Source organism: Sus scrofa, chromosome X, assembly GCF_054392235.1.
Source record: "Sus scrofa isolate SSC_HxYL_T2T_F1_AM1 chromosome X, Sscrofa_HxYL_maternal_Yorkshire_Landrace_v2.0, whole genome shotgun sequence".
In the NCBI taxonomy this organism is placed as follows: domain Eukaryota; kingdom Metazoa; phylum Chordata; class Mammalia; order Artiodactyla; family Suidae; genus Sus; species Sus scrofa.
In genome coordinates this window covers 53231026-53255469 of record NC_139401.1, presented here as the reverse complement: position 1 = coordinate 53255469, position 24444 = coordinate 53231026, and the positions used below count along the sequence as shown (strand labels likewise).

Below are 24444 nucleotides of genomic sequence, written 5' to 3'. Positions count from 1 at the left end.
TTTTCTTAGGTCATTCTCCCAAGGCAACAGAAATAAATAAATAAATCAAAAATAAATCAATGGGACCTAATCAAGCTGACAAGTTTTTGCACAGCAAAGTAAACCATAAAAAAAAGACAACCTAGGAGTTCCTCTCGTGGCTCAGTGGTTAACAAATCCGACTAGGGACCATGAGGTTGTGGATTTGATCCCTGGTCTTACTCAGTGGGTTAAGGATACAGCGTTGCCGTAATCTGTGGTGTAGGTTGCAGACGTGGCTTGGATCCTGCATTGCTGTGGCTGTGGCATAGGCTGGCAACTGTAGCTCCAGTTCGACCCCTAGCCTGGGAACCTCCATATGCCATGGGAGCAGCCCAAGAAATGGCAAAAAGACAAAAAAAAAAAAAAAGACAACCTACAGAATGGGATAAAATAGTTTCAAACAATGTAACTGACAAGGGCTTAATCTCTAAAATATACAAGTTATACAACTCAACAGCATAAAAACCGACAATTCAATTGAAAAATGGGCAAAAGAACCGAATAGCCATTTCCCCAAAGAAGATATACAGATGGCCAACAGGCATATGAAAAAAATGCTCTACATCACTAATTATTACAGAAATGCAAATAAAAACTTCTATGTGGTACCACCTCACACCAGTCAAAATGGGCATCATCGCAAGTCAATAAATAACAAATGCTGTAGAGAGTGTGGAGAAATGGGTACCCTCCTACACTATTGGTGCAAATGTAAATTGGTACACCCACTATGGAAAATAATATGGAAATACCTCTGAAAACTAAATATAGAACTACCATATGACCCAGCATTCCCACTCTTACACATATACCCAGACAAAGCTTTACTTGAAAAACATACATTTACCCATATATTCATTGCAGTACTATTCACAATATCCAAGACATGGAAACAACATAAATGTCCACTGACAGATGAATGGATTAGGAAGCTGTGGTATATATACACAATGGAATACTATTCAGCCATAAAAATGAGCAAAATAATGCCATTTGCAGCAAAATGGATGGAACTAGAGACTCTCCTACTAAGTGAAGTAAGTCAGAAAGACAAAGACAAATACCATATGATATCACTTATCTCTGGAATTCTAATATACAGCACAAATGAACCTTTCCATAGAAAAGAAAATCATGGACATAGAGAACAGACCTGTTTGTGGCTGCCAAGGGGGAGGGCGAGGGAGTGGGATGCAGTGGGAATTTGGGGTTATAGATGCAAACTATTGCATTTGTAATGGATATGCAATGAGATCCTGCTGTATAGCACAGGGAACCATTACTAGTCATTTGTGATGGAACATGATGGAGGATAATCTGAAAATATATATATATGTGTGTGTGTGTGTGTTACTGGGTCATTTTGCTGTACAGTAGAAAATTGACAGGATACTGTAAACCAACTAAAATGAAAAAAAAAATCTTTACAAAAATTAAAAAGTACTCTAATTTTTTTTATCTCTCATATTTGACTCATTATTTCCAAAGATATTTGCTGATATCTTTGCTCTCTTTACTCTTTGTCTCATGTCTATCCCCTTATCTTTTCTGATACACTGAAACATTCTACATTTTCATTCTTAGTATTCACATGTAATGTTTTTCATAAGAGAAACATCTATGCAAATGAAATCTACTCAAAAAAATAGAAATTAAAAAAAACCCCACCACATTCAGAGCATGGGAGGTAAGTATGAGTTAACATTTATGAATCTATTCCAAAAAATTGCAGAGAAAGGAACACTTCCAAGATCATTCTATGAGGCCAACATCACCCTGATACCAAAACCAGACAAAGATACCACACACAAAAAAAAAGAAAATTATACACCAATATCACTGCAGAACATAAACATAAATATCCTTAACAAAATAATAAAATCCAAAGTATTTGCATCCAAAATGCAAAGCAAATCCAACAATACTTTAAAACAATCATTCGCTGTGATCAAGAGGGATTCTTCAATATCTGAAAATCAAACAATTTTATACACCACATTGAAAAACTGAAGGATCAAACAATATGATTATCTCAATAGACACAGAAATTTTTTGACAAAATTCAATATCTATTTATGATAAAAAAAAACTCTCCAGAAAGTGGGCATAGAAGGAATCTAGCTCAGCATAAAAGGCCGTGTATGACAAATCCACAGATAACATCATACCCAACTCTGCAAAGCTGAAAGTATTTTCTCTAAGATCAGGAACCTGATAAGGATGTCCATTCTTACCAATTTTATTCAACATAATTTTGGAAGTCCTAGCCACAGAAATAAGAGAAGAAAATTAAATAAAAGGATTTCAAATTAGAAAAGAAGTAAATCAGTCACTGTTTGAAGATGACATGATACTATACATAGAAAATCCTAAAGATGCTACCAGAAAAACACTAGAGCTCATTAATGAATTTAGTAAAGTTGCAGGATATGAAATTAATATATAGAAATCCCTCACCTTTCTATAAACCCAAAATAAATTATCAGAAAAGGAAATTAGGAAACAGTCTCATTCACTACCATATAAAAAGAATAAAATACCTAGGAATAAACCTACTTAAGGAGGCAAAAACTTGTACTCTGAAACTGTAAGATGCTGTTGAAAGAAACAGAAGATGACACAATGAGATGAAATGATATACCACAGTCTTTGGGTGGAAAAATCAAAATTGCCAAAATGACTATACCAATTTTTCTGATTTTTCAGTATTAGTATACTAAAGTGCAATTGATTTCTGTGTATTGATTTTGTATCTTGCAACTTTACCAAATATATTGATGATCTCTAACAGTTCTCAGAATTTTCTAAGTATATATATTATCATGTCCTCTGCAAACAGTGATAGTTTTATTTCTTTTCCAATTTGATTTCATTTTTGTTCTTTTTACTTTCCAATTTCCATGGCTAGGACTTTCAAAACTATATTGAATAACAGTGGTGAAAGTGGGCATCCTTGTTTTTTTCCTGATCTTAGTGGAAATGCTTTCAGTTTTTACCATTGAGAATGATTTTAGCTATGGGTTTGTCACATACAGCTTTTATTATATTGAGGAAGGTTCCCTCTATGCCCACTTTCTGGAGAGTTTCTTAATCAGAAATGGGTATTAGGAGGACTTCCTTTCATGGCTCAGTATTTAACAAACCCAGCTAGGATCCATGAGGATGTGGGTTTGATCCCTGGCCTTTCTCATTGGGTTAAGGCTCCAGCATTGCCATGAACTGGGGTGTAAGTTGCAGACACAGCTCAGATCCCACATTGCTGTGGCTGTGTAGGCCAGCAGCTGTAGCTCCGATTCAACCTCTCTCCTGGGAACTTCCATATGCCACAGGTGTGACCCTAAAAAAGCAAAAAAAAATTAAAAAATAAATGGGTATTAGGAATTATAATTCAAAAAGATACATGCACCTCTATGTTCACTGCAGCACTACTCAAAACATCCAAGAAATGGAGACAACCTAAATGCCCATCTACAGATGAATGGATTAAGAAGTTGTGGTACGTTTGCACAATGGAATAATACTCAGTCATAAAAAAGAACACAGTAATGCCATTTTCAGCAACATGAATGCAACTAGTGTTGCATAATAAGAGAAGAAGTCAAAAAGAGGAAAGCAAATAACCATATAATATCACTTATATCTGAAATCTAAAATATTGCACAAGTGAAACTATCTACAAAACAGAAAGAGACTCACAAACATAAAAGACTTGTGGTTGCCAAGGGGGAGGGAGGAGAGAATGGGGTGGACTAGACTTTGACGTTAGTAGATACAAACTATTACACTTAGAACAGATAGACAATGAGGCCCTACTGTATAGCACAGGGAGTTATATCCAATCTCCTGGTATAGACCATTATGGAAAACATTATATGTATACATTGTATTTATTATATATTATGTATATTAATATATATGACTGATCACCATGCTGTACAGCAGAAATTGGCGCCACATTGTAAATGAACTATACTTTACTTAAAAAAATGTAAAAAAAGTAAAATGAAGTCAAAAAATAAATTGAAGAACAAAAAAAATGTCTATACTACCCAAGGCAATGTCCAGATTCAATGCTATCCCTATGAAATTACCAACGGCATTTTTCACAGAATTAGAATAAAACATTTTGTAATTTGTGTGGAAACACAATATACGCCAAATAGCCAAAGCCATTTTTTAGAAAGAAAAATACACCTGAAAGAATCAAGCTCCTAGACTTCAGACAATGCTACAAAGCTGATAAAGCTATAATCATCAAAACAGTATGGTACTGGCACAAACATAGAAATATAGATTGATGGAACAGAATAGAAAGCCCAGAGATAAGCCCAAGCAATTATGGTCAACTAATCTATGCTAAAGGAGGCAAGAATATACAATGGAGAAAAGACAGACTCTTCAACAAGTGGTGCTGATCAAACTGGACAGCTACACATAAAAGAATGAAATTACAACATTCTCTAACACCATACATGAAAATAAATTCAAAATGAATTCAAGACCTAAATGTAAGACTTTATACTATAAAAGTCTTAGAGGAAAACAGAACACTTGTTGACATAAACCACAGCAATATCTTTTTTATCACCAAATACAGTAATGAAAATTAAAACAAAAATAAATAAATGGGGAGTTCCCATCATGGCGCAGTGGTTAACGAATCAGACTAGGAACCATAAGGTTGTGGGTTCGATCCCTGCCCTTGCTCAGTGTGTTAACGATCTGGTGTTGCTGTGAGCTGTGGTGTAGGTTGCAGACGCAGCTCGGATCCTGCATTGCTATGGCTCTGGTGTAGGCTGGCAGCTACAGCTCCGATTAGACCCTTAGCCTGGGAACCTCCCATATGCCGCAGGAGCAGCCCAAGAAATGGCAAATAGACAATAAAATAAAATAAAATAAAATAAAATAAGTAAATAAATAAATGATACCAAATTAACATCTTTTTCACAGAAAATAACCATAAAAATAATGAAAGGACAACACACAGAATGGCAGAAAGTATTCGCAAGTGAAGTAACTGGCAAGGGATTAATCTTCAAAATATGCCAACAATTCATACAACTCATACAACTCAATATCAAAAAACAAATAACCCAATCAAAAAATAATCAGAAATTTCAAACAGACATTTCTCCAAAGAAGACAGATAGTCAAAAACACATGAAAAGATGCTCAACATCACTAATATCAGAGAAATGCAAGTCAAAACTACAATGAGGTATCATATCAGTCAGAATAGCCATCATCAAAAAGTCTATTAACAATAAATGCTGGAGAGGATATGAAGAAAAAGGAACCCTCCTACACTATTGGTGGGAATGTAGATTGATGCAACCACTATGGAGAACAGCATGAAGACTCATCAAAAAATAAAAATAAAACTACTATATAATCCAGCAATCCCATACCTGGGCATCAATCTGGAGAAAACCATAATTCAAAAAGATACCCCAATGTTCATTGCAGCACTATTTACAATAGCCAAGACATGTAAGCAACCTAAATGTCCATTGACAGAGGAATGGATAAAGAAGATGTCAAATATACATACAGAGGACTATGGCTCAGCCATTAAAAAGAATGAAATAATGCCATTTGTACCAACATGGATGAAGATAGAGACTATCATACTAAATGAATTAAGTCAGACAGAGAAAGACAAATATCAAATGATGTCACTTGTATGTGGAAACTTTTTTAAAAGGATACAAATAAACTTATTTACAAAATAGAAACAGACTCAATGACTTTGAAAACAAACTTATCACCAAAGGGGACAGAAGGAGGTGAGGGTTGGATTAGGGGTTTGGGATTGGCATGTGCACACTATTGTATATGGAATGGATGGCCAATGGGGACCTGCTGTATGGAATAGGGAACTCAATATTCTGTGATAACCTATATGGGAAAAGAATATGAAAAAGAATGGATATGTGTATGTGTAAAACTGAATTAATTTGTTGTATAGCAGAAATTATCACAACCTTATAAATCAACTAAATGTCCATAAAACTTCTAAAAATGGCAGAAAACAAGGAGTTCCCATTGTGGCTCAGCAGTAACAAACCTGACTAGTATCCATGAAGATTCAGGTTTGATCCCTGGCCTCACTCAGTGGGTTAAGGATCTGGCATTGCCGTGATCTATGTTGTAGGTCCCAGATGAAGGTTGGATGTGGCATTGCTGTGGCTTTGGCATAGGCTGACAGTTGCATCCCTGACTTGACCACTAACTTTGGAATTTCCATATGCCATGGGTGCAGCCCTAAAAATACAAAAAAAAAAAAATGGGGGGGATAATATTGTTTTTTAAAAAATCAAGAAATAGAAGATCTGGAGTTCCTGTTGTGGCTTAGCAGGTTCAGAGCTTGACATCGTGTCTGTGAGGATGCGGGTTCAATCCCTTGATCAGTGGGTTAAGGATCTGGCATTGCAGTAAGCTGCACAGTAGGTTGCAGATTTGGCTGGGATCCAGCATTGCCTTGGCTATGGCGTAATGTACAGCTGTAAGATTCGACCTCTAGCCCAGGAACTTCCATATGCCACAGGAATGGCTGTGAAAAGAAAAAAAAAATGGTCAGAAGATCTAAATGTACATTTCTCCAAAAAAGACATAAAGATTCCCCAAAAATGAATAAATAAATTCTAACATCACTAATTATTAGAGAAATTCTAATCAAACTGCAATTATCAGAATGGCCATTATCAAGAGGTCTACAAACAATAAATGCTGGAGAGGGTGCAAAGAAAAGGGAACCCTCCTACACTGTTGGTGAGAATGCAAAGTGATTCAACCACTGTAGAGAACAGTACGGAGTTTCCTCAAAAAACTAAATATGGAACTAACCACGTGATCCAGCAATCCCACTCCTGGGCATCTATATGGAGAAAATCATATTCTGGAAAGACACATGCACACCAATATTCACTGCAGCACTGTTTACAATAACCAAGACATGGAAGGTACCAAATGTCTATTGACAGACTAATGGATAAAGAAGATGTGGAAGATATATACAGTGGAATATTACTCAGACATAAAAAGGAATGAAATAATGCCATTTACACCAACATGTATGAACCTAGAGATTTTCATACTAAATAAATTAAATCAGACAGAGAGGGACAAATATATGTTATCACTTATATGTGGTATCTAATAATAAACGATACAAAAGAACTTATTTACAAAACAAATAAGACTCATGGATTTCAAAATCAAACTTATAGTTACTAAAGAGGAAAGGTGTGGAGGAGGGATAAATTAGTATTTTGGGATTAACATATACACACTACTATAAATAAAATAGATTACCAACAAGGACCTACCATATAACACAAGGGATTCTACTCAATATCCTGCAATACCTATATGGTAAATTAACCTGAAAAATAATGAATATATGTAAATGTATAACTGAATGACTGTGCTGAACACCTGAAATTAACACAATATTGTAAATCAACTATACGCCTATTAAATTTGTTAAAAAGAAAAGCTTTTCAAGTAAGTAAAAACCAATCTAATGTGTTAGTAGAAACTGTAAATTCATGTGCATTAATGACAGAGAGATTTGAGGGACAAGAAAGCTGAAACTTAGAGCATGGAATTATCTGGGACCTGCAAGTATCTCCTATTGACTAGTACATAAGGTATGAGGTAATGATGTGAGGTATGACCAGAAATGTAATTGTGGCCATAGCAAGAATGTGAATGCCTAGCTAAAGATTTTGGATTGTATCATTCATTGATTCAGAAATATGAATTGAGTACCTGAAACTGAAGAAGTAAAACTACATCTTTATTTTCAAAGAACTGAAGCACTTCTAAAGAATACATAGAAGTGGGCAATATCAGAGAATAATAATTCTTTAGGAATTTGTACATGGTGCTGAGAGAATGTCAAAGAGTAATAATAAAATTATCTTTATAATTTAAAAAAAGTCTAAAAATAAGAAATGTTGATGAGGATGTGGAGAAAAAGGGACCCTCCTACACTTTTGGTTGTAGTTTAAATTGGTGCAGCCGCTGTGGAAAGCAGTATGCAAGTTACTCAAAGACTGAAAATGGAACTACTGGCAATTCCAGTGGATCTGGCAATTCCACTCCTGGGTATAAACACAAGTAAATGAAAATACTAATTTGAAAAGATACCTGCACCCCATTGGTCTAGCAGCATTATTTACAATAGTTAAAATAAGGAAGCAACTTAAGTGCCCATCAACAGATAAATGGATAAAGAAGATGTTACACACACACACACACACACACACACACATACAGACACACAATGGAATATTACTCAGCCATGAAAAACAATGAAATTCTGCCATTTGCAACAATGATGGACCTAGAGGTTATTATGCTTAGTGAGAAAAGGCAAATACTCTATGTTATTACTTACATATGGAGTGTTAAAAATTAAGCATATAAATGAAAACAAAACAGAGACTCACTGATACATAGAATAAACTAGTGGTTTCCAGTAGGGAGAGGGAAAAGGGGAGGGGCAAGTTAGGGGTAGTCAGTTAAGAGATACAAGCTACTATATATAAAATAAATAAGCAATGAAATATATTGTGCAGCACAGGGAAATACAGCCATTATTCTGTGATAACTCTAATGGAGTATAATCTATAATAACATTGAATCCTATGTTGTACATTTGAAGCTAACATAATATTGTAAACCTATTCTACTTTAATTTTTTTGTGAAAAGATAATGCACAGAAAGGGAGAAGATATTTTCAAATAATATATCTGATAGGTGTCTCACCTCCAGAATTTATAAAGAACACTTACAACAAGACAAACGATCTAAAAATGAACAAAGAACTGGAACAGACATTTCTCTAAAGAAGATACAGAAATGTCAAACAAGCATATTAAAAGGTGTTCATCATCATTAGTCATTAGGGAAATGCAAATTAATAAGAGGTCAGAGCATAGTCTTAAGGATGGATACAAGCTATTGGAAAATAGTTATGTTTAATTACTTGAGCTAGTTTGTTATCCAAAAAATAAAAATGAAAAATAATTGAAATCTTCATCTACAAGACACAGCTATTTTAAGAAATTTTAAAGAATCTTTGGGTTAAGTGCTAGCAGCATTGCTTTTGAAAGAGCATGACTTCACAATGAGAAAAAACAGATACACACTACTATATATAAAATAGGTAAACAATAAGGACCTATTGTATAGCATAGGGAACTATACTCAATATCTTGTAATAACCTACAATGGAAAAGAATCCAAAAAAAAAAGAATCACTTTCCTGTACACCTCAAGCATGACATTTTAAATGAACTATACTTCAATTAAAAAAAAAATGAAGGAAAAACACAATGAAATACTATTTCACACCCACTAGGATGGCTACAAGGAAAACAAAAATAGTTGAATCACTTCTAAAATGTCTTTCTCCATAGATTTATGATCTCGCAGTGTTGAAATATTAAATTCCTGTTATAATTATGGAAATAGCTTTGGTTATAAGTTGTGTCTAGATTATTCTGTTCAAGGGGAAAGATTAATCATTCGTGAAAGGTGTAACTTTATAAATTTTTTTAAACTAAACATCTGAAGGCAGGAGGGAATGGTTAAACTGAAACTATCCTTATGCTGATTTTAATGAAGCCACTACAAAATATGTTTCAGACAATAGCTAATAACCTGAGTAAATACTTATTCTGTTTGAAAAAGGGCAAACCATGAAAATGCATATGCAAAATCATCCCAGCTTTGTAAAAGCTTATTAAAAAGAAAACGGAAAGTGTTAATATTTTGCTAGGAACTCTGAGGAATGGGAGATGGGCTTATAGTTGATTACTTTCTTCTTCATGTCAATTTACTTAATTTTACACTGTGCCCGGATTGTGCATACAATTCCTTAGCAATTAGTGCAAAGTCCGGGAATAACCAGTCGATAAAAATTGCAGAGAGATTGGGTCAAAATGGCAGACTGAGAACTAGTGTGCTTCTCTCCTCCTACCTAAAATTCTCTTAATGACAGGAAAGGCACGTTTCTGTATATAAAGAATAACTCCAGAACAGAAGGAGGAAAGAAAAAGGCAAATTCCTGGAGGATGGAAATCAGATGGGTCAGGGGCTACTGAGGTGGGGATAGGGGTAGGGGTAGCGAGCCTGGGGACCCAGAGCTGTAGAGAGGGTGCTAGGTGGTTGGGGAGGGGTTACATGGCCTGGAGGCTCCAGATTTTGGAAAGGGGAGGAGTTGGAAACCTAAGAGCGCCTCCCAGGCCGATGACCGAGGCGGATGTGAGAGTTGGGGAGGGGTTGTCTGGGCGCTGTGCTGGGCAGGAAGGGGCGGCCTCTCTTCTGGCAGGAAATTGTGCTCTACGGCAAAGAAGGAGGAGACTGTGGCAGCAGCGGCTGGTGAGAGCCTGATGTGGCAGAGAGACCGTGGACGCCGCTGCCAAGAGAGAGCTGAGGGTCCGCGAGCCGAGTGCAGGAGAGACAGCAGCCATCCTGTTCGTCCTCCCCGCCTAAGGATCCCTCTCAGCTCATGCAAGCACCTGGCTAGTGTTCTGCTGATCCTCCTTCGACTGAGGCTCACAGCGGAGGCAGCTGCGAGGTGTCCTATTTGAGCACGTGAGGCCCGCTATCCCTGGCCTGGGGGAGTGTGTGCCCCCTGGCCAGGACAGTGTTGGACGTAGGGCGGGAGGAATGGGGTGGGTGTATGCCTCCTATTTCTTTGACCCTAACTTGCAACTCTGGCTCAAGCATAGCCAGAAGTAGCTGGGGAGGAAGGTTACTACAGTCACACATCCAGGGTGCAGTGATTTCTAGCTTTCCTGTGCAGCTTTCCTGTAAAACTTAGGCGTGGGTGCACGGAGTGCACTAATTAGGAGAAAAATTTCACCGTGTCATGCTTTGAAATTATGTTTTCTTGACTTCCTTTCTCGCCTTGCTACTGTGCTCCTCGCAGGCATGAAGACCCCGTTTGGAAAGGCAGCTGCAGGGCATCGGTCCAGGACAAGCGCAGGACATGCCAGCGTGTCTGTTGCAGTGATGAAAAGAAAAGCTGCACAGAAGAAGCACAGGAGCAGACCCACCTCCCAGCCTCAGAGGAACATCGTGGGCTGCAGAATTCGGCACGGATGGAAAGATGGAGATGAACCTCTAACACAGTGGAAGGGAACCGTTCTGGATCAGGTACCTGTAAATCCCTCTCTGTATCTTATCAAATATGATGGATTTGACTGTGTTTATGGATTGGAACTTCACAGAGATGAAAGAGTGTCATCACTTGAAGTCCTTCCTAATAGAATTGCATCATCTAGAATCAGTGATACACACTTAACAGAAATTATAATTGGCAAAGCAGTGGAACATATTTTTGAAACAGAGGAAGGTTCCAAAAATGAATGGAGGGGGATGGTCTTAGCTCAGGCACCTGTCATGAACACATGGTTTTACATTACCTATGAGAAAGATCCTGTATTATATATGTACCAGCTCTTAGATGATTATAAAGATGGTGACTTACGCATCCTTCCAGATTCCAGTGATTCTCCTCTTGCAGAGAGGGAGCCAGGAGAAGTCATAGACAGCCTAGTAGGGAAGCAGGTGGAATATGCCAAAGAGGATGGCTCCAAGAGAACTGGCATGGTCATTCATCAGGTGGAAGCAAAACCTTCTGTGTACTTTATCAAATTTGATGATGATTTCCACATTTATGTTTACGATTTGGTAAAAACATCTTAGAGATCATTTTGAAATTTGCCAAATATGTGAGACTATTTGTAAAATCTGTACACACAAAAAGTATTGAATGCTTTACAATTTGTAAGAACTATCTTTATTTTTTCATGCTTTTGCCTGGCAAAAAAATTGAAACTTCCACCGTCTCAAATATTTTTGGAAGAAACTTTTTGCCCTTCTCTCCAACCTTTTTACTGGTTTCTTCCCACAGTAAAATTATTGACTTATCTAATTAATAAGAAGGGTAAAGTCTGACATCTACTGACCTATATGTTTTCTTGAGTGGTGTTAATAAAGGTAACTGAACACCTCTTGGCTCATTCTTTTGAGCATTTTGACAATCTGCACTCACTAAAATATGAAGCTTCCTGAGATATTCAGTGTGGGTTGCTATGTAAATGTTTTTGTAACCTCAACCTTAGGTGACTTCAAAAGTCTAATTGAGGAGTAAAAGTGGGAAGCTCATTTTGGTCTCCTGTCCAAGTTGCATTTTAAATTATAAGTGTGCTAAAAGTAAGGCTAACGTTTTGTTCCCTTTCTGATTCTTGTACTTACTGCTCAACTTGTTCAAAATCAAGATGGTAATTATTTTAATTTTAGTATGTAAGCAAACTTATAAGACTGATAAGAGGCCACACATGTTATCAATGGCATTAGGATCCCTGTTTTCTGCAATAGCTTTGGCTGGTACCTGCAGACATGGAATGGGTTTTTACAGACACAGGCTGTGCAGACAGACTTTAGCACAGCTGGGTTTTTACAGCCCAATGGAGTATTAGGTTGGGCTCTACCTAGAGTCCTCAGTCACAGGTGAAGGTTAGGTTTAGCAAGTGTTGTCAGGTCTGTCAAGGTAAAAGAGCAAAAATTTGGAATCAGGTTGAGATACAGATTTCTTTTCTACACCAAGAGAGACTCTGAAAAATTTTAGATTAGATTTTCATTTTATTTTTAGATGACTTCTGTGTCCCAGCATATGAGATAGACAAGACACTTGCTAGAATTAAGAAAGGCTGAAAATAGGCTGTGCTTCCTTGTAGGAACTGGTGAGTTCATTTATTATGGTGTATCAGCAGAACTGTGGAACACATAGGTTAGAATCAATGCTAAATGATCAATAGGCTTTAATGATGTTCTAAGTGTGTAATGATGTTTTAAATCCTCGCATTGTTAGATAGAAATTTAATATCTGTTAGTGTTTTGTTTTTCAACTTTATCCTGTTTCTTTGCTGGAACTGAGAAACTCATATGCAGATAAGGGTGAGCCTGCTTCAGCAGAAAAATAAGTAATGGAATGGGCATTGTACCTTCCATTATTGAAGACATTAGTGAAGATTAACCAAAGCCTTGGAAAGAAATGTTGAAAAATAAGCAAAGATTTTGGAGAGAAGCACCAGGCCAAAGCTAGTGCTTTCTTATTGGGTTTCTGATAGAAGCTCCATTGTCAGTAACAGGCTTTGAACTTCTGCAGATTTAGGGCCAAGACAGTATAATCAACCACTTGGGAAATATCTTTCAAATTAATTTAAGTTCACAGATCGTAGAGTCCAGACTACTGGAAGAGACAGACTGTCATCCTGCTGAGGATGAATCCAAGAAGGCATTCTCTTCTCCCATGTTTTCTCTGTCTACTTTTCTTCCTTTTGACACCACCAAGTCTCTGCTCAGATATTTGACTGACAATAGCAATGTGGGTCTGTATTACTCTATGTACTAAATCTTGGGGACATAAATTTGCTTGAGATACCTATTTTAGAGGCTGAGGATTAGTATTTTCTAACTTTTTGGATGTGAGGCTGATACTTTGATAATATTATGTCCTGCTGACCCTGTGGACTCTTGATGTATGACATGTATGTATGACATGCAGTTGTGGGGTTAGATTAATTCAACTCCTGAAGTTTTGAAGCAACCACACGAAATCAAGAGGAAGACAGCCCAGGCTACAGCTACTGAAGGAACCCCATGTCTGTCCAGACGTCTTTGTGAGATCTATATAGCTGACCTCAGAAAAGCAAGAAATTGGAGTTCCCGTCGTGGCGCAGCGGTTAACGAATCCAACTAGGAACCATGAGGTTGCGGGTTCGATCCCTGCCCCTGCTCAGTGGGTTAACGATCTGGTGTTGCCGTGAGCTGTGGTGTAGGTTGCAGACGCGGCTCGGATCCCGCGTTGCTGTGGTCTGGCGTAGGCCAGTGGCTACAGCTCCGATTAGACCCCTAGCCTGGGAACCTCCATATGCCACGGGAGTGGCCCCCAAAAATAGCAAAAAGACAAAAAAAAAAAGAAAAGCAAGAAATTGAGAAAGGCAGAATTTCGGACTTTAATTCCTTTGGACTTTAAAATAGAAATTTAATTTGGGACATTCATTTTTCTTTTGGAGTTTAATAGTTGGCATGGCTTTCATACAGTTCAAATTAAGTCATTTTCATTATGTTGTTGATATTGTATCATTTGGAGTATTTTAATGCTACCTTTGGGGCTTATTTATAATCTTTGTAATCAATGTCAGATAATGTGGCTGGACATAATTACAAACTGGGGATAAAGTAGTGAGTGAATTTTCATCCTGGAGTACAATGTAGCCCTGGATTTAATTTAATTACTATTCTGTTCTGACTTACAGAGCCTTCTGGGGCAAAAACAGAACTGCTCACCAGTCTTACACAAGGGAGAGCAGGATATTCCTATAATACTGCTGGCGTTTTCCAAGGGGAAGAGCCAAGCCCTGTTTGTCTTGGGTTTTGGCAGTGTAACTTAAGAGAAAAAATGCCCAAAGGTATGATAGAATCTTTCCTCGCCTCACTCCATGTTCCTGACTCAAGGAAAAAAAAAAAGGATTTATACCTTTCAAAAATATTTGGAAGAAAATTTCTACACATCTTCACCAGCCACTCATTCAGTCTCCCCAGTGGAGAAGAAATAACTTGGGGAAATTCAGAAGAGGGTTATTATGGATATGCAACCTAAGGCCCCCTTGTCTCTTGGGCTCACTTTCACAGCAAGGTATAGGAAAGACTACAGTCCTTCACTACATGGCTAGGTAAACCTACTCTATAGACCTCTCTGTCCCTCTGGGATGGGGGGCCCATTGTCTTTAAACTTGAAGTAAAAGTTTATTTCAGACTTAGGTCCAAAACGTGTTCTCCAGTCTAGATCTTTCAAGAATAAAGCTGGTATCTATTTTTATTCTTTTTAAAAATTTAACATATAAGTAATTTTTGGACAAAAACACAGGCCTCTGGTAAAAATCAAACAGTACACCTGCTGAATAGCATTGAGAACTATGTCTAGATACTCATGTTGCAACAGAAGAAAGGGTGGGGGAAAAACTGTAATTGCAATGTATACATGTAAGGATAACCTGACCCCCTTGCTATACAGTGGGAAAATAAAAAAAAATGTCCTTCAACATATAAATGGACAAACCTGTGGTACATCCATATAATGAGATATTATGTAGAAATAAAAAAGCAACGAACTATTGATACTTTAAAAAAAAAAAACAGTACAAAAGGATATACAATATAAATGTCTCCTTTTTTTCCCACCACTGACCTCAGTACCCCAGTCCTAGTTTCCAAAGGTAGTATGTACTTTTCCAGAGATAATTCATCTATTTACAAGTATATTATATATGTATATATCAACTTTTATACAAATTGTGGCATACTATACATGCTGTTCTGAATTTTGCTTTGTCACTTAACAGTATATTAAAGTTAATATTTTAATCCCTCTTTGATTCCTGTGTATATTTTAGTTGGTTCAGAATCTGAAAGGAAAGGAGATATGATTAATTTAAATCTTCAGACCCCAACCTAGTTTAATGAAAATGTGCATGTTCTGTAAACACACTATTTCTTCCAGGCAAATTTTGCTAACTAATATAATGTGAAATGAATATAAACATGATCAGTTTTGTGGAAGGAACTCCTTAAGAAAAGCCATTGTATTCTTACTGAGACAAGTTAAAGAGAGAATCAGCTATAAATTGAAGCTGTGGGAAAAAGTTAGGGTAATATAATCAGTTATTCAAAAATGAAACGAGCAACCATTTTTTATTCCAGCTTCCACTGACATCTACTGTCATATGAAAATTTATTTGCCTTTTATAACAGGATGCTTTTCTGCATATAACAAGAAACAGGTACCAAGCATTATTGATTCATGTACCTAAAATAAACCAGAGTTTAAATGGGCTTCAGGCATGGTTTGATTGGGGCTTAGGCTCAGTGTCTGTGATTTGTTAAGATTTCCCCTCTTCTGTATGTCAATTCCATTCTCAGACTACCTTTCCTCATGGTAGCAAAATTAGCCTAGAAGTTCCAGATCATAGCAGTTCAAGTCTAGAGAGAAATAAATAAACCTATGTCCTGTGATGCATTCTGAACTGGCTTAGGTCACATACCTGGACCAATCACTAAAGTCACATGGGTGAAATGCGCTGATTGACTTGGCTAGGACATGTGTTCCATCCCTGAACCCTAAGATATATCTCACTAGAACCAAATGGATTCCTAGTGAAATCAAGGGCTTGAAGAGTGAATGCCATGAACCAATCAAAAATGTCTAGTATAGCTTCTTCCTTTGTGTACTGAGCTCTCATGGACACATTTATTCCCACATACTCACTTTCAAAAATGCTCATACTTACATGTAGTGAATTTGTCTTCAAAGGGGAAAAGCCTCAAGTCTTATCCAGTTATTACATTTAACATTAAGTTTAGCATAGGTGAAAACTTTGGGGGGAGGGAGGAATTGGGAGGGTTGGAATAATAAATACACACTACTGTATAAAATAGATGATTGAGAACTTACTGAATAGCATAGGAAATTCTGCTCAATAGTTTGTAATAACCTATATGGGGAAAAAAAGAATGGATATATTTATATGTATAACTGATTCACTTTGCTGTATGACTGAAACTAATATAACATTGTAAGTCAACTATATTCCAATAAATTTTTTTAAAGAAACATTAAGTTTAGGATTTCTAATTCACATTGCAGACATCTTCAGATCCATCATCCTGACAATCTTGTCACCTTTTATTAAATTATAAACTAACCGTCACTCCAACATACCCAACATACAATTATGAAGAAATAACTGAAGAAGTATAATAAAAACTACCACTTTAAAAGGGGAAGAAACAGGGAGCAATACACAGTAGTTTCTGGTTCAAGGTATATGTCATAACTTGTTAGACAAGGGCTGTACCCTGGCAGTAGAGTGAGTCCTCTGGTCAACCAGCCTCTTTTTATTCTCTAAGAGGGTCTCTCTTGGAGACATCTTGAGTGGATACACTTCCTTGGAGATGAACAGTTTTACAGTCTATTTCAACTTCTGCCATTTCTTGTGTCTGGGTTGAAATAATCAGTTTTTCTACTGTTGGCCAGGATTGAAGTCTCTTTAATATAATAGTTCTCAAACTTTATCATGTAATAGTATCACCTGAAGAACTTGTTAAACCACAGATAGCTGGGGCCCACCAACAGAAATTCTGATTCAGTAAGTCTAGGTTGGGGTTCAAGGATATATTTATTCTAACAAGTTCACAAAGGAGACTGATACTGCTGGTGGTTGGATCCCACATTGAGAATCCCTGACTCATAGGTGTCAATTGAGTGAAGCCAGAATCGTTATTTCCTTAACTTTCTTGATAATAAATTTACCTAGGCTGCTCGCTAAAATAGAAGTTCCTGAACCTCACCTTAGTTTTAATAAATCAAAATCTGTTGGCAGGGGAGTAGGGGGACCTGGAAAATCTCTACCAGATATTTCAGGAGATTCTTATCATCATTGTGAATACTGATTGGGAAACACTGGTCTAGGAAATTAAGCTTTTTAAATTTTATTTTATTTTTCCACTGTACAGCATGGAGACCAAGTTACACATACATGTATACATAATTTTTCCTCCCATTGTCTTGTTGCAATGCAAGTATCTAGACATGGTTCTCAGGCTTTTCTTGACACCAACCTTATTTCCTGGTAAGCCTGTCATCTCCTTGCCCTTGCTCTCACAAAGCTTAGTTTAGGGTAACGAATTTGGCCTTTGTAATCCTACAAGCTTCCAAATTCCCACATGTCTTTCAACTAGTATTTCAGGCAACTAGTAACTAAGCTAAGAAAGCGCTATTTTCTTCCCTCACTGTTTTCAGATAGGCTAGTTACCACTATAGATGTAGTATGCTTGAACTTTGTCTAAGAAGCATAGATCTGAGGGCTCCAAAAGAGCATAGAATAGGAGAGACAATGAGATCAGTAGAAGCGGCATAATTCCAGACTCCACTAGTTCTGTAATTTGGGGGGTAGCGACTTGATATTTTTAAGCTCACTATTGCTGGTAAGAAACATTACCTCACTGGGTTCTACTGATAACTAAATGAGAACTACATCCTTAGTGAAAAATAGTGGAGTGAAGGTACTTAATAAAGATGAACTCCATTTAGTTCCCAAGAGGGTACAGCTCACATTCTTTTTTTTTTTTCCCTTGTGTTTTTGTCTTTTTAGGGCTGCACTTCCTGCATATGGAGGTTCCCAGTCTAGGGGTCCAATCAGAGCTGTAGCCGCCAGCCTATGCCAGAACCACAGCAATGCCAGATCCAAGCCATGTCTGCGACCTACACCACAGCTCACAGCAACACCGGATATTTAACCCACCAAACAAGGCCAGGGATTGAACCCGCAACCTCATGGTTCCTAGTCGGATTCGTTTCCACTGCGCCATGACGGGAACTCCTCACATTCTTTTAGCGAACCTTCATATTTAGCAATATCCAGTGACATTTAACTAGTGAATATAGTCCAGAAATTCTATTACTGAAATATGACTGTAAACAATCCTATGGATGTACATAGCTCCTTCTTTTCTGATAAAGAATTTTCCCAGAGAAATCCTCATAGCATTCCTGAATCGTTAGAAGGGCAGGATGTTATCCTACTTTGTAGATTCAATCATTCAATTGCTTTTTGATAGTCTTAGATGATACTTATGAAGGAGATAAATAATGTCCATATTTCTAGGGAGCTTAGATTTTCATAGTGGGAGAAAGGCAGCAAAGACATAGACATTATATCATTTATGGGACTGATAGGTTATATGAAATTTGCAGGGGGTGGGGGAGAGAACGGGATGGACGGGGAGTTTGGGGTGAATAGATGCAAACTATTACATTTGGAACAGATGGATAATGGGGTCTTACTGTACAGAACAGGGAACTGTGCCAAGGCTCTTGGGTTAGAACATGATGGAAGGTAATATGAAAAAAAAAGAATGTATGTGTATGTGCAGCTGGGTCACTTTGCTATGCAGCAGAAATTGAAGGAACATTGTAAGTCAACTATAATTTTAAAAAAGCAAAGCAATAGGATAGAGGGTAACTAGATAAGGGAGCTAATTCAACTAGGGTTTGTCAAAAAAAAAGGCTTGAGTGGATATTTAAATAGATAACTGAATGACAAGAAGCCAGCTTGTGCAGCAATTTCAAGGAGGAGTGATCTATAGAGAAAAACAAGTTGAGAGACCAGAATACCTGAAATATTTTATTCATAGTTATTAATTCAGTCATGTGTTTAATACTGAGACCAATAATTCATGATTTTTCTCTGCTGTTCCATATAGCTGGCTAACTATTCTCTGCTGTTTTCTGGTAAATTTTTCTCTTTGTGAAGGACTAAGGACATTGCTGACAACATTTTTATGCATTTTTTTTAATTGTACCCTGGTCCTGGAGATGATGTGAAGGGGCTAAGAAGTCAATGATTAAATGGAAATGGGGCATATTTCTCCCTCAACCCCAAATCCATGATAACAGGTCTATAGCACAGAGTTAAAGTTGAAGCCCAAATATAATGTAATGAATGTATAAACCTATTTTTGAGGTTATAGTCTCAAGCACATACTGCAAGATATTTGAGCCATTTAGTTTAGATCATTAATCTCTGGAGAGCAGTGGGATGGCAAAAAGCATTTATTGAACACCTAGTATATGCCAGGCATATCTTAATCTTCACAGGATACGGGGAGCTGACTGTAACTATCTCCATTTTATGGATAAGGAAATCACACTTAGAAAAAAGATACATGGGCAAAAACAGCTAGTAACAGTACTACACATGAACCTAAGTCTCCTGATGCCAAGTGCTATTCTAATTATTATTTTTGCAAATGTTTGCCTAAAGAAATGGGAAATAAGCAAGAGCACCAAGGGAAAAGTCAAAGTGAGTTACAGCTGTTGTCTTACTATTCTTTCATCTCTGTCGCCTTCTTTCAACACATACTTTCTACTTGATTCATTTATTCTTTCCATAAATATATTTAGCACTTAATTTTTCCAGACACTGTAATTAGGAACTTGGGATATTTCAGTAAATAAAACATTCAGTGATCCCTGTCCTCATGGAGCTTACATGCAAACAAGAGGAGGCTGTCAATAAACAATGAAAAATAAGGAAATAAATTACATGAGAGAAGTGACATTGTGGACAAAATGAAAATTAGACAAGGGTAAGAGGTTAAGAGGAGCGGTAGGTTGCAAAATTAAATAGGGAGAGCAGGATAGACTTCATGGGAAAGATAATATTTGTGCAAAGAAATGAGGGAAGTGAAGGAGTTATCCAAGCATGTAGCTAGAGAAAGAGCATATGAGGCAAAAGGAGCTGCTAGAGGAAAAGCCCTAAGGTAGGTGTGTTATTAGCATGTTCAAAGACCAAGGAGGCTACTTTGCCTAGAGCTACATAAGTGAAGGTGACAGACATAAGTGAAGTCAGAGAAATAATTAGGGACTAAATCACATAAGGCCTTGTCATGCATTATATGAACTCTATGAAATGAGAAGCCTGTCACAGGTTGCATTCTGCAGGAAGCAAACTCGAAACAATCCTTCAGAAAATGTTTTAAACAATGCTGGCAAAGAAGCAGGAACAAAAAGGGAAAAGTTAAGCTCTGATACTCAATGATAGTGTCAGCCACAACTCATAACACTGATCAATCACTGGATATAGGTAGGCTACCTTGGGAAAGGATGTGACCTTGGACAAGGCTGCTCTCTAAAGCTGAAGCAATCCTTAAACAGAGAAGATAGCTGAAACTGCAGTAATGAGCCTGTCAATGAAAGATAACCTGGATTTTGCATCTCCATATCCACAAAGGCATTGCAGATTTTGAGCAGAAAATTGGCCTGACTTCCTTTTTTAAAGGATCGCTCCAATGTTTTAAGCACTGGTAATAGAGGGAAAACTATGAAATTAGTGAAACTAGTTAGTATTATGAAAACCCAGGTATGAGCTGATAATATCTGAAAGGTAACAATGGAGGTGGTAAGAAGAATTTGAATTTGGGATATATTTTGAAGGAAACCCCCAGGATTTGCTCACCAATTGGAAGTGGTATGTGAGAGGGAAATAGAGGAGTCATGGATGGCTTCAAAATTTTTAGACTAAACAACTGGAAGAATGGAGTGGCCATCAACACAGAAAGAGAAGGCTGTGATTTGGATGGATGTAGAGGTAGGATTAGGAATTCAGTTTTGGAAAAGTTGGGTTTGAGGTGTTTTTAGGACACCTAAGTAAGATGTTAAGCAGTTATTGAATATGAGTCACAGTTCAGAGGAGAGATCTCACTGAGCTGGACATAAATTTGGTAAGTCCTGTATATAAATGGAATTTAAAAAATACAGGAGTATATAAAATCACCCTAGGAACAAGTGTACATAAGGAAGAGCATATGATTATAAGCAGAGCCCTGGACCACAATGATATTTGGGGAAGAGGAGACACAAACAAAAGAAACTAAGAGGTAGGAGTTAAAGTGTGTGGTATCCAAAGTGTATATGTATGACTGTTGTACAGCAGAAATTATCACAGCCTTATAAGTTAACTATACTTCAATCAAATTTCTAAAAAAAAGCAAAGCAACAGCAACAAAAAAGATTGTGGTATCATGGAAGTCCTTCCTTCTTAGCCACCTACCTACACACCCTAAATCTCTTTCTAACAAATTATTTACATTCAATTTTAAATGTCATCTCTAGGATGATTGTTTTGCTTTTCATCTCCTTTGAGTAAAACTACTCAACACGAAGAACCCATACATGACATTTTTTAACTGTATCAAAGTAATATCACCACCAGTCTGAGCACTCCTAACTCATTCTTTTCTAAGACACCCCTAAAGGTAGAAAAATTTTGAGGGAAAATGTGGTTTCCTTAAACCTACACCAATGTTATTAATGAGGCCAGTAGACTAACAGCAAACACCTAGAAGGTAAAAATTTATTTTTTTATTTTTTAAAGATTTTATTTTTTATTATAGTTAATTTACAATGTTCTGTCAATTTCTGCTGTACAGCAAGGTGACCCATCTATTTTTCACCTATAACACCGCAGAAAGCAAATGGAATAGATGGGGTAAGTGTCACGGAAGAAGAGTGTTTTAGGTGGGAAGCCAAAGACTATCTCAAAGCTCAGTTAAGTAAGCACAAAGAAAGAAGTCAGGACCAGTGAAAGAGAACCCTTGCTCATCGGAGACGCTATTATATCAAACCTTTGTGTTATATGCACACAGCCAAGCCCTACCCAGTTGCTAAAATTCAGCAATTTGGCTCTATCAGTAATTAGTTATGGAACACAGGATATTTCCGATGAAGATGGCCTCAGTTGGGTTCTCAGTAGTCATCTTCCACACAGGCATACTTCTGACCTTGCAGAACCCTCACCCATCCCACCCACTTAAGCATACTCAAGTTGTTGATTTCCATGGATATTTTTTGATTTGCTATTTGCTGGATAGTTACTGACTCTCTTGGATGTATTCCTTGTCTATAGGATCACCCCTGGCTTAAATACACAAGAATACAAATCATTGCGCATAAACTGTCAGACTCAACCACTCATAAGATAAGTCATATCATTCTTGGCCCACTCCTTTTAAAAACCTCATCTACTTGGGATTGCATCCATTCTCTTGAGTGAGATTGTGACTATTTCTATTGAGATTTCATTTTACACATGAAGAGAGGGAGGAAATGAGAAATAGAAGGATAGCTGAGGGAAGAGTAGAGAGCCTCACAGTCTTCCAATCCTGATACTTCTTCCCTTTTGCCCTCCCTCCTTCTTCCCCTTATTCATTAAAATGTGAATATCCTGCACACATAAGTATCATCAGCTGTGGGGAGGGAAAGGAACAGGTGTTCCAAGGGTGCCTAAGTGGAAATTATCACCCCTGACAAAGAAAGGCAGGTATTGGAATGAATTTTAATGGATCAGTATTCCATCTGAAATTGATAATGCCTCTTAAAATAAATGGTTTCATAGTATGAATGAAATGCAGTTAATGTTAATAAATTTTCATGATAAATGGGGCCACTGAATCAAGGACCTAAACGTAAGTCCAGATAATATAAAACTCATAGAAGAAAGCAGAGGCAGAACAGTCTTTGACATAAATCTTGGCAATATCTTTTTTGACCCCCTTCTAGAATAATGAAAATGAAAACAAAAATAAACAAATGGGACATAATTAAACTTAAAAACTCTACACAGCAAAGGAAACCATAAAGAAAATGAAAAGACAAACAACAGAATGGGAGAAAACCTTTGCAAAAAAAGCAACCAACAGGGATTAATCTCCCAAATATATGAACATTTCATGCAGCTTTATATCAAAAAATATCAAAATGGAAGAAAATCTACATAGATATTTCTCCAAAGAAGACAGGTGGGGGAAAACACATCAAAAGATGTTCAACATCACTAATTATTAGAGAAATGCAAGTCAAAACTGCATTGAGGAGTTCCTGAGGTGAATCAGTAGTTAACAAATCTGACTAGGAACCATGAGGTTTTGGGTTCTATCCCTGGCCTCACTCAGTGGGTTGAGGATCTGGTGTTGCCATGAGCTGTGGTGTAGGTCGCAGATGTGGCTTGGATCCTGTGTTGCTGTGGCTATGGTGTATGGCAGCGGCTACAGCTCTGATTAGACCCCTAGCCTGGGAACCTCCATACGCCACGGGTGCAGCCTTAGAAAAGGCAAAAAAAAAAAAAAAATTAAAAAAAAACTGCATTGAGATATCACCTCTCACCAGTAAGAAGAGACATCATCAAAAAGTCTACAAACAATAAATGCTAGAGAGCATGTGAAGAAAAGGGAACCCTCCTACACTGTGGGTGAGAATGCAAATTGGTACAAGCATTATGGAAAAAATTATGGAGATTCCGTAACAAACTAAATATAGAACTACCATATGATCTGGCAGTCCCATTCCAGAGAAAATCATAATTCAAGAAATACATGCTCTCCAATGCTCATCACAGCACTATTTACAGTAGCCAAGACATGGAAACAACCAAAATACCATCGACATAAGATTGGTTAAAGAAGATGGGGTGTGTATATACAATGGAATATTACTCAGTCATAAAAAGCAATGAAATGTTGTCATTTGTAGCAACATGATGGACCTAGAGATTATCATATTAAGTGAAGAAAGCCAGACAAAGACAAATATTATATATCACTTATATGTGGAATCTCATTAAAAAATAATACAAAAGAATTTATTTTTTTCTATTTTTTATTAAAGTATAGCTGGTTCACAATGTTTTGCCAAATTACGCTATATAGCAAAGTGACCCAGGAATACATATATATACATTTGTTTTTCTCATGCTCTATCCCAGGAGATTGTTTATAGTTCC

At 37.1% G+C, this 24444-nt stretch overlaps 1 protein-coding gene across 6 annotated transcripts; it reads left to right on the top strand.

The window, feature by feature from the left end:
- The first annotated feature begins 10389 nt into the window (after nucleotides 1-10389).
- Nucleotides 10390-15476, top strand: SPIN3 (spindlin family member 3). 6 transcript variants are annotated; one of them, XR_014835502.1, is made up of 3 exons: nucleotides 10390-10613; nucleotides 10968-11194; nucleotides 11541-15476. XR_014835502.1 is itself a non-coding variant. In XM_005673678.4 (2 exons), exon 2 carries the CDS (start codon nucleotides 10970-10972, stop codon nucleotides 11744-11746), a length of 777 nt encoding a protein of 258 aa, XP_005673735.1. In that variant the 5' UTR covers nucleotides 10390-10613; nucleotides 10968-10969; the 3' UTR covers nucleotides 11747-15476. The 6 variants fall into 6 exon arrangements, 2 of the variants coding, with proteins under 2 accessions (XP_005673735.1, XP_005673736.1); XR_014835503.1 differs by having other exon boundaries at nucleotides 10390-10630; nucleotides 13611-15476; XR_014835501.1 differs by having other exon boundaries at nucleotides 10390-10630; nucleotides 13271-15476.
- The last annotated feature ends 8968 nt before the right edge of the window (nucleotides 15477-24444 follow it).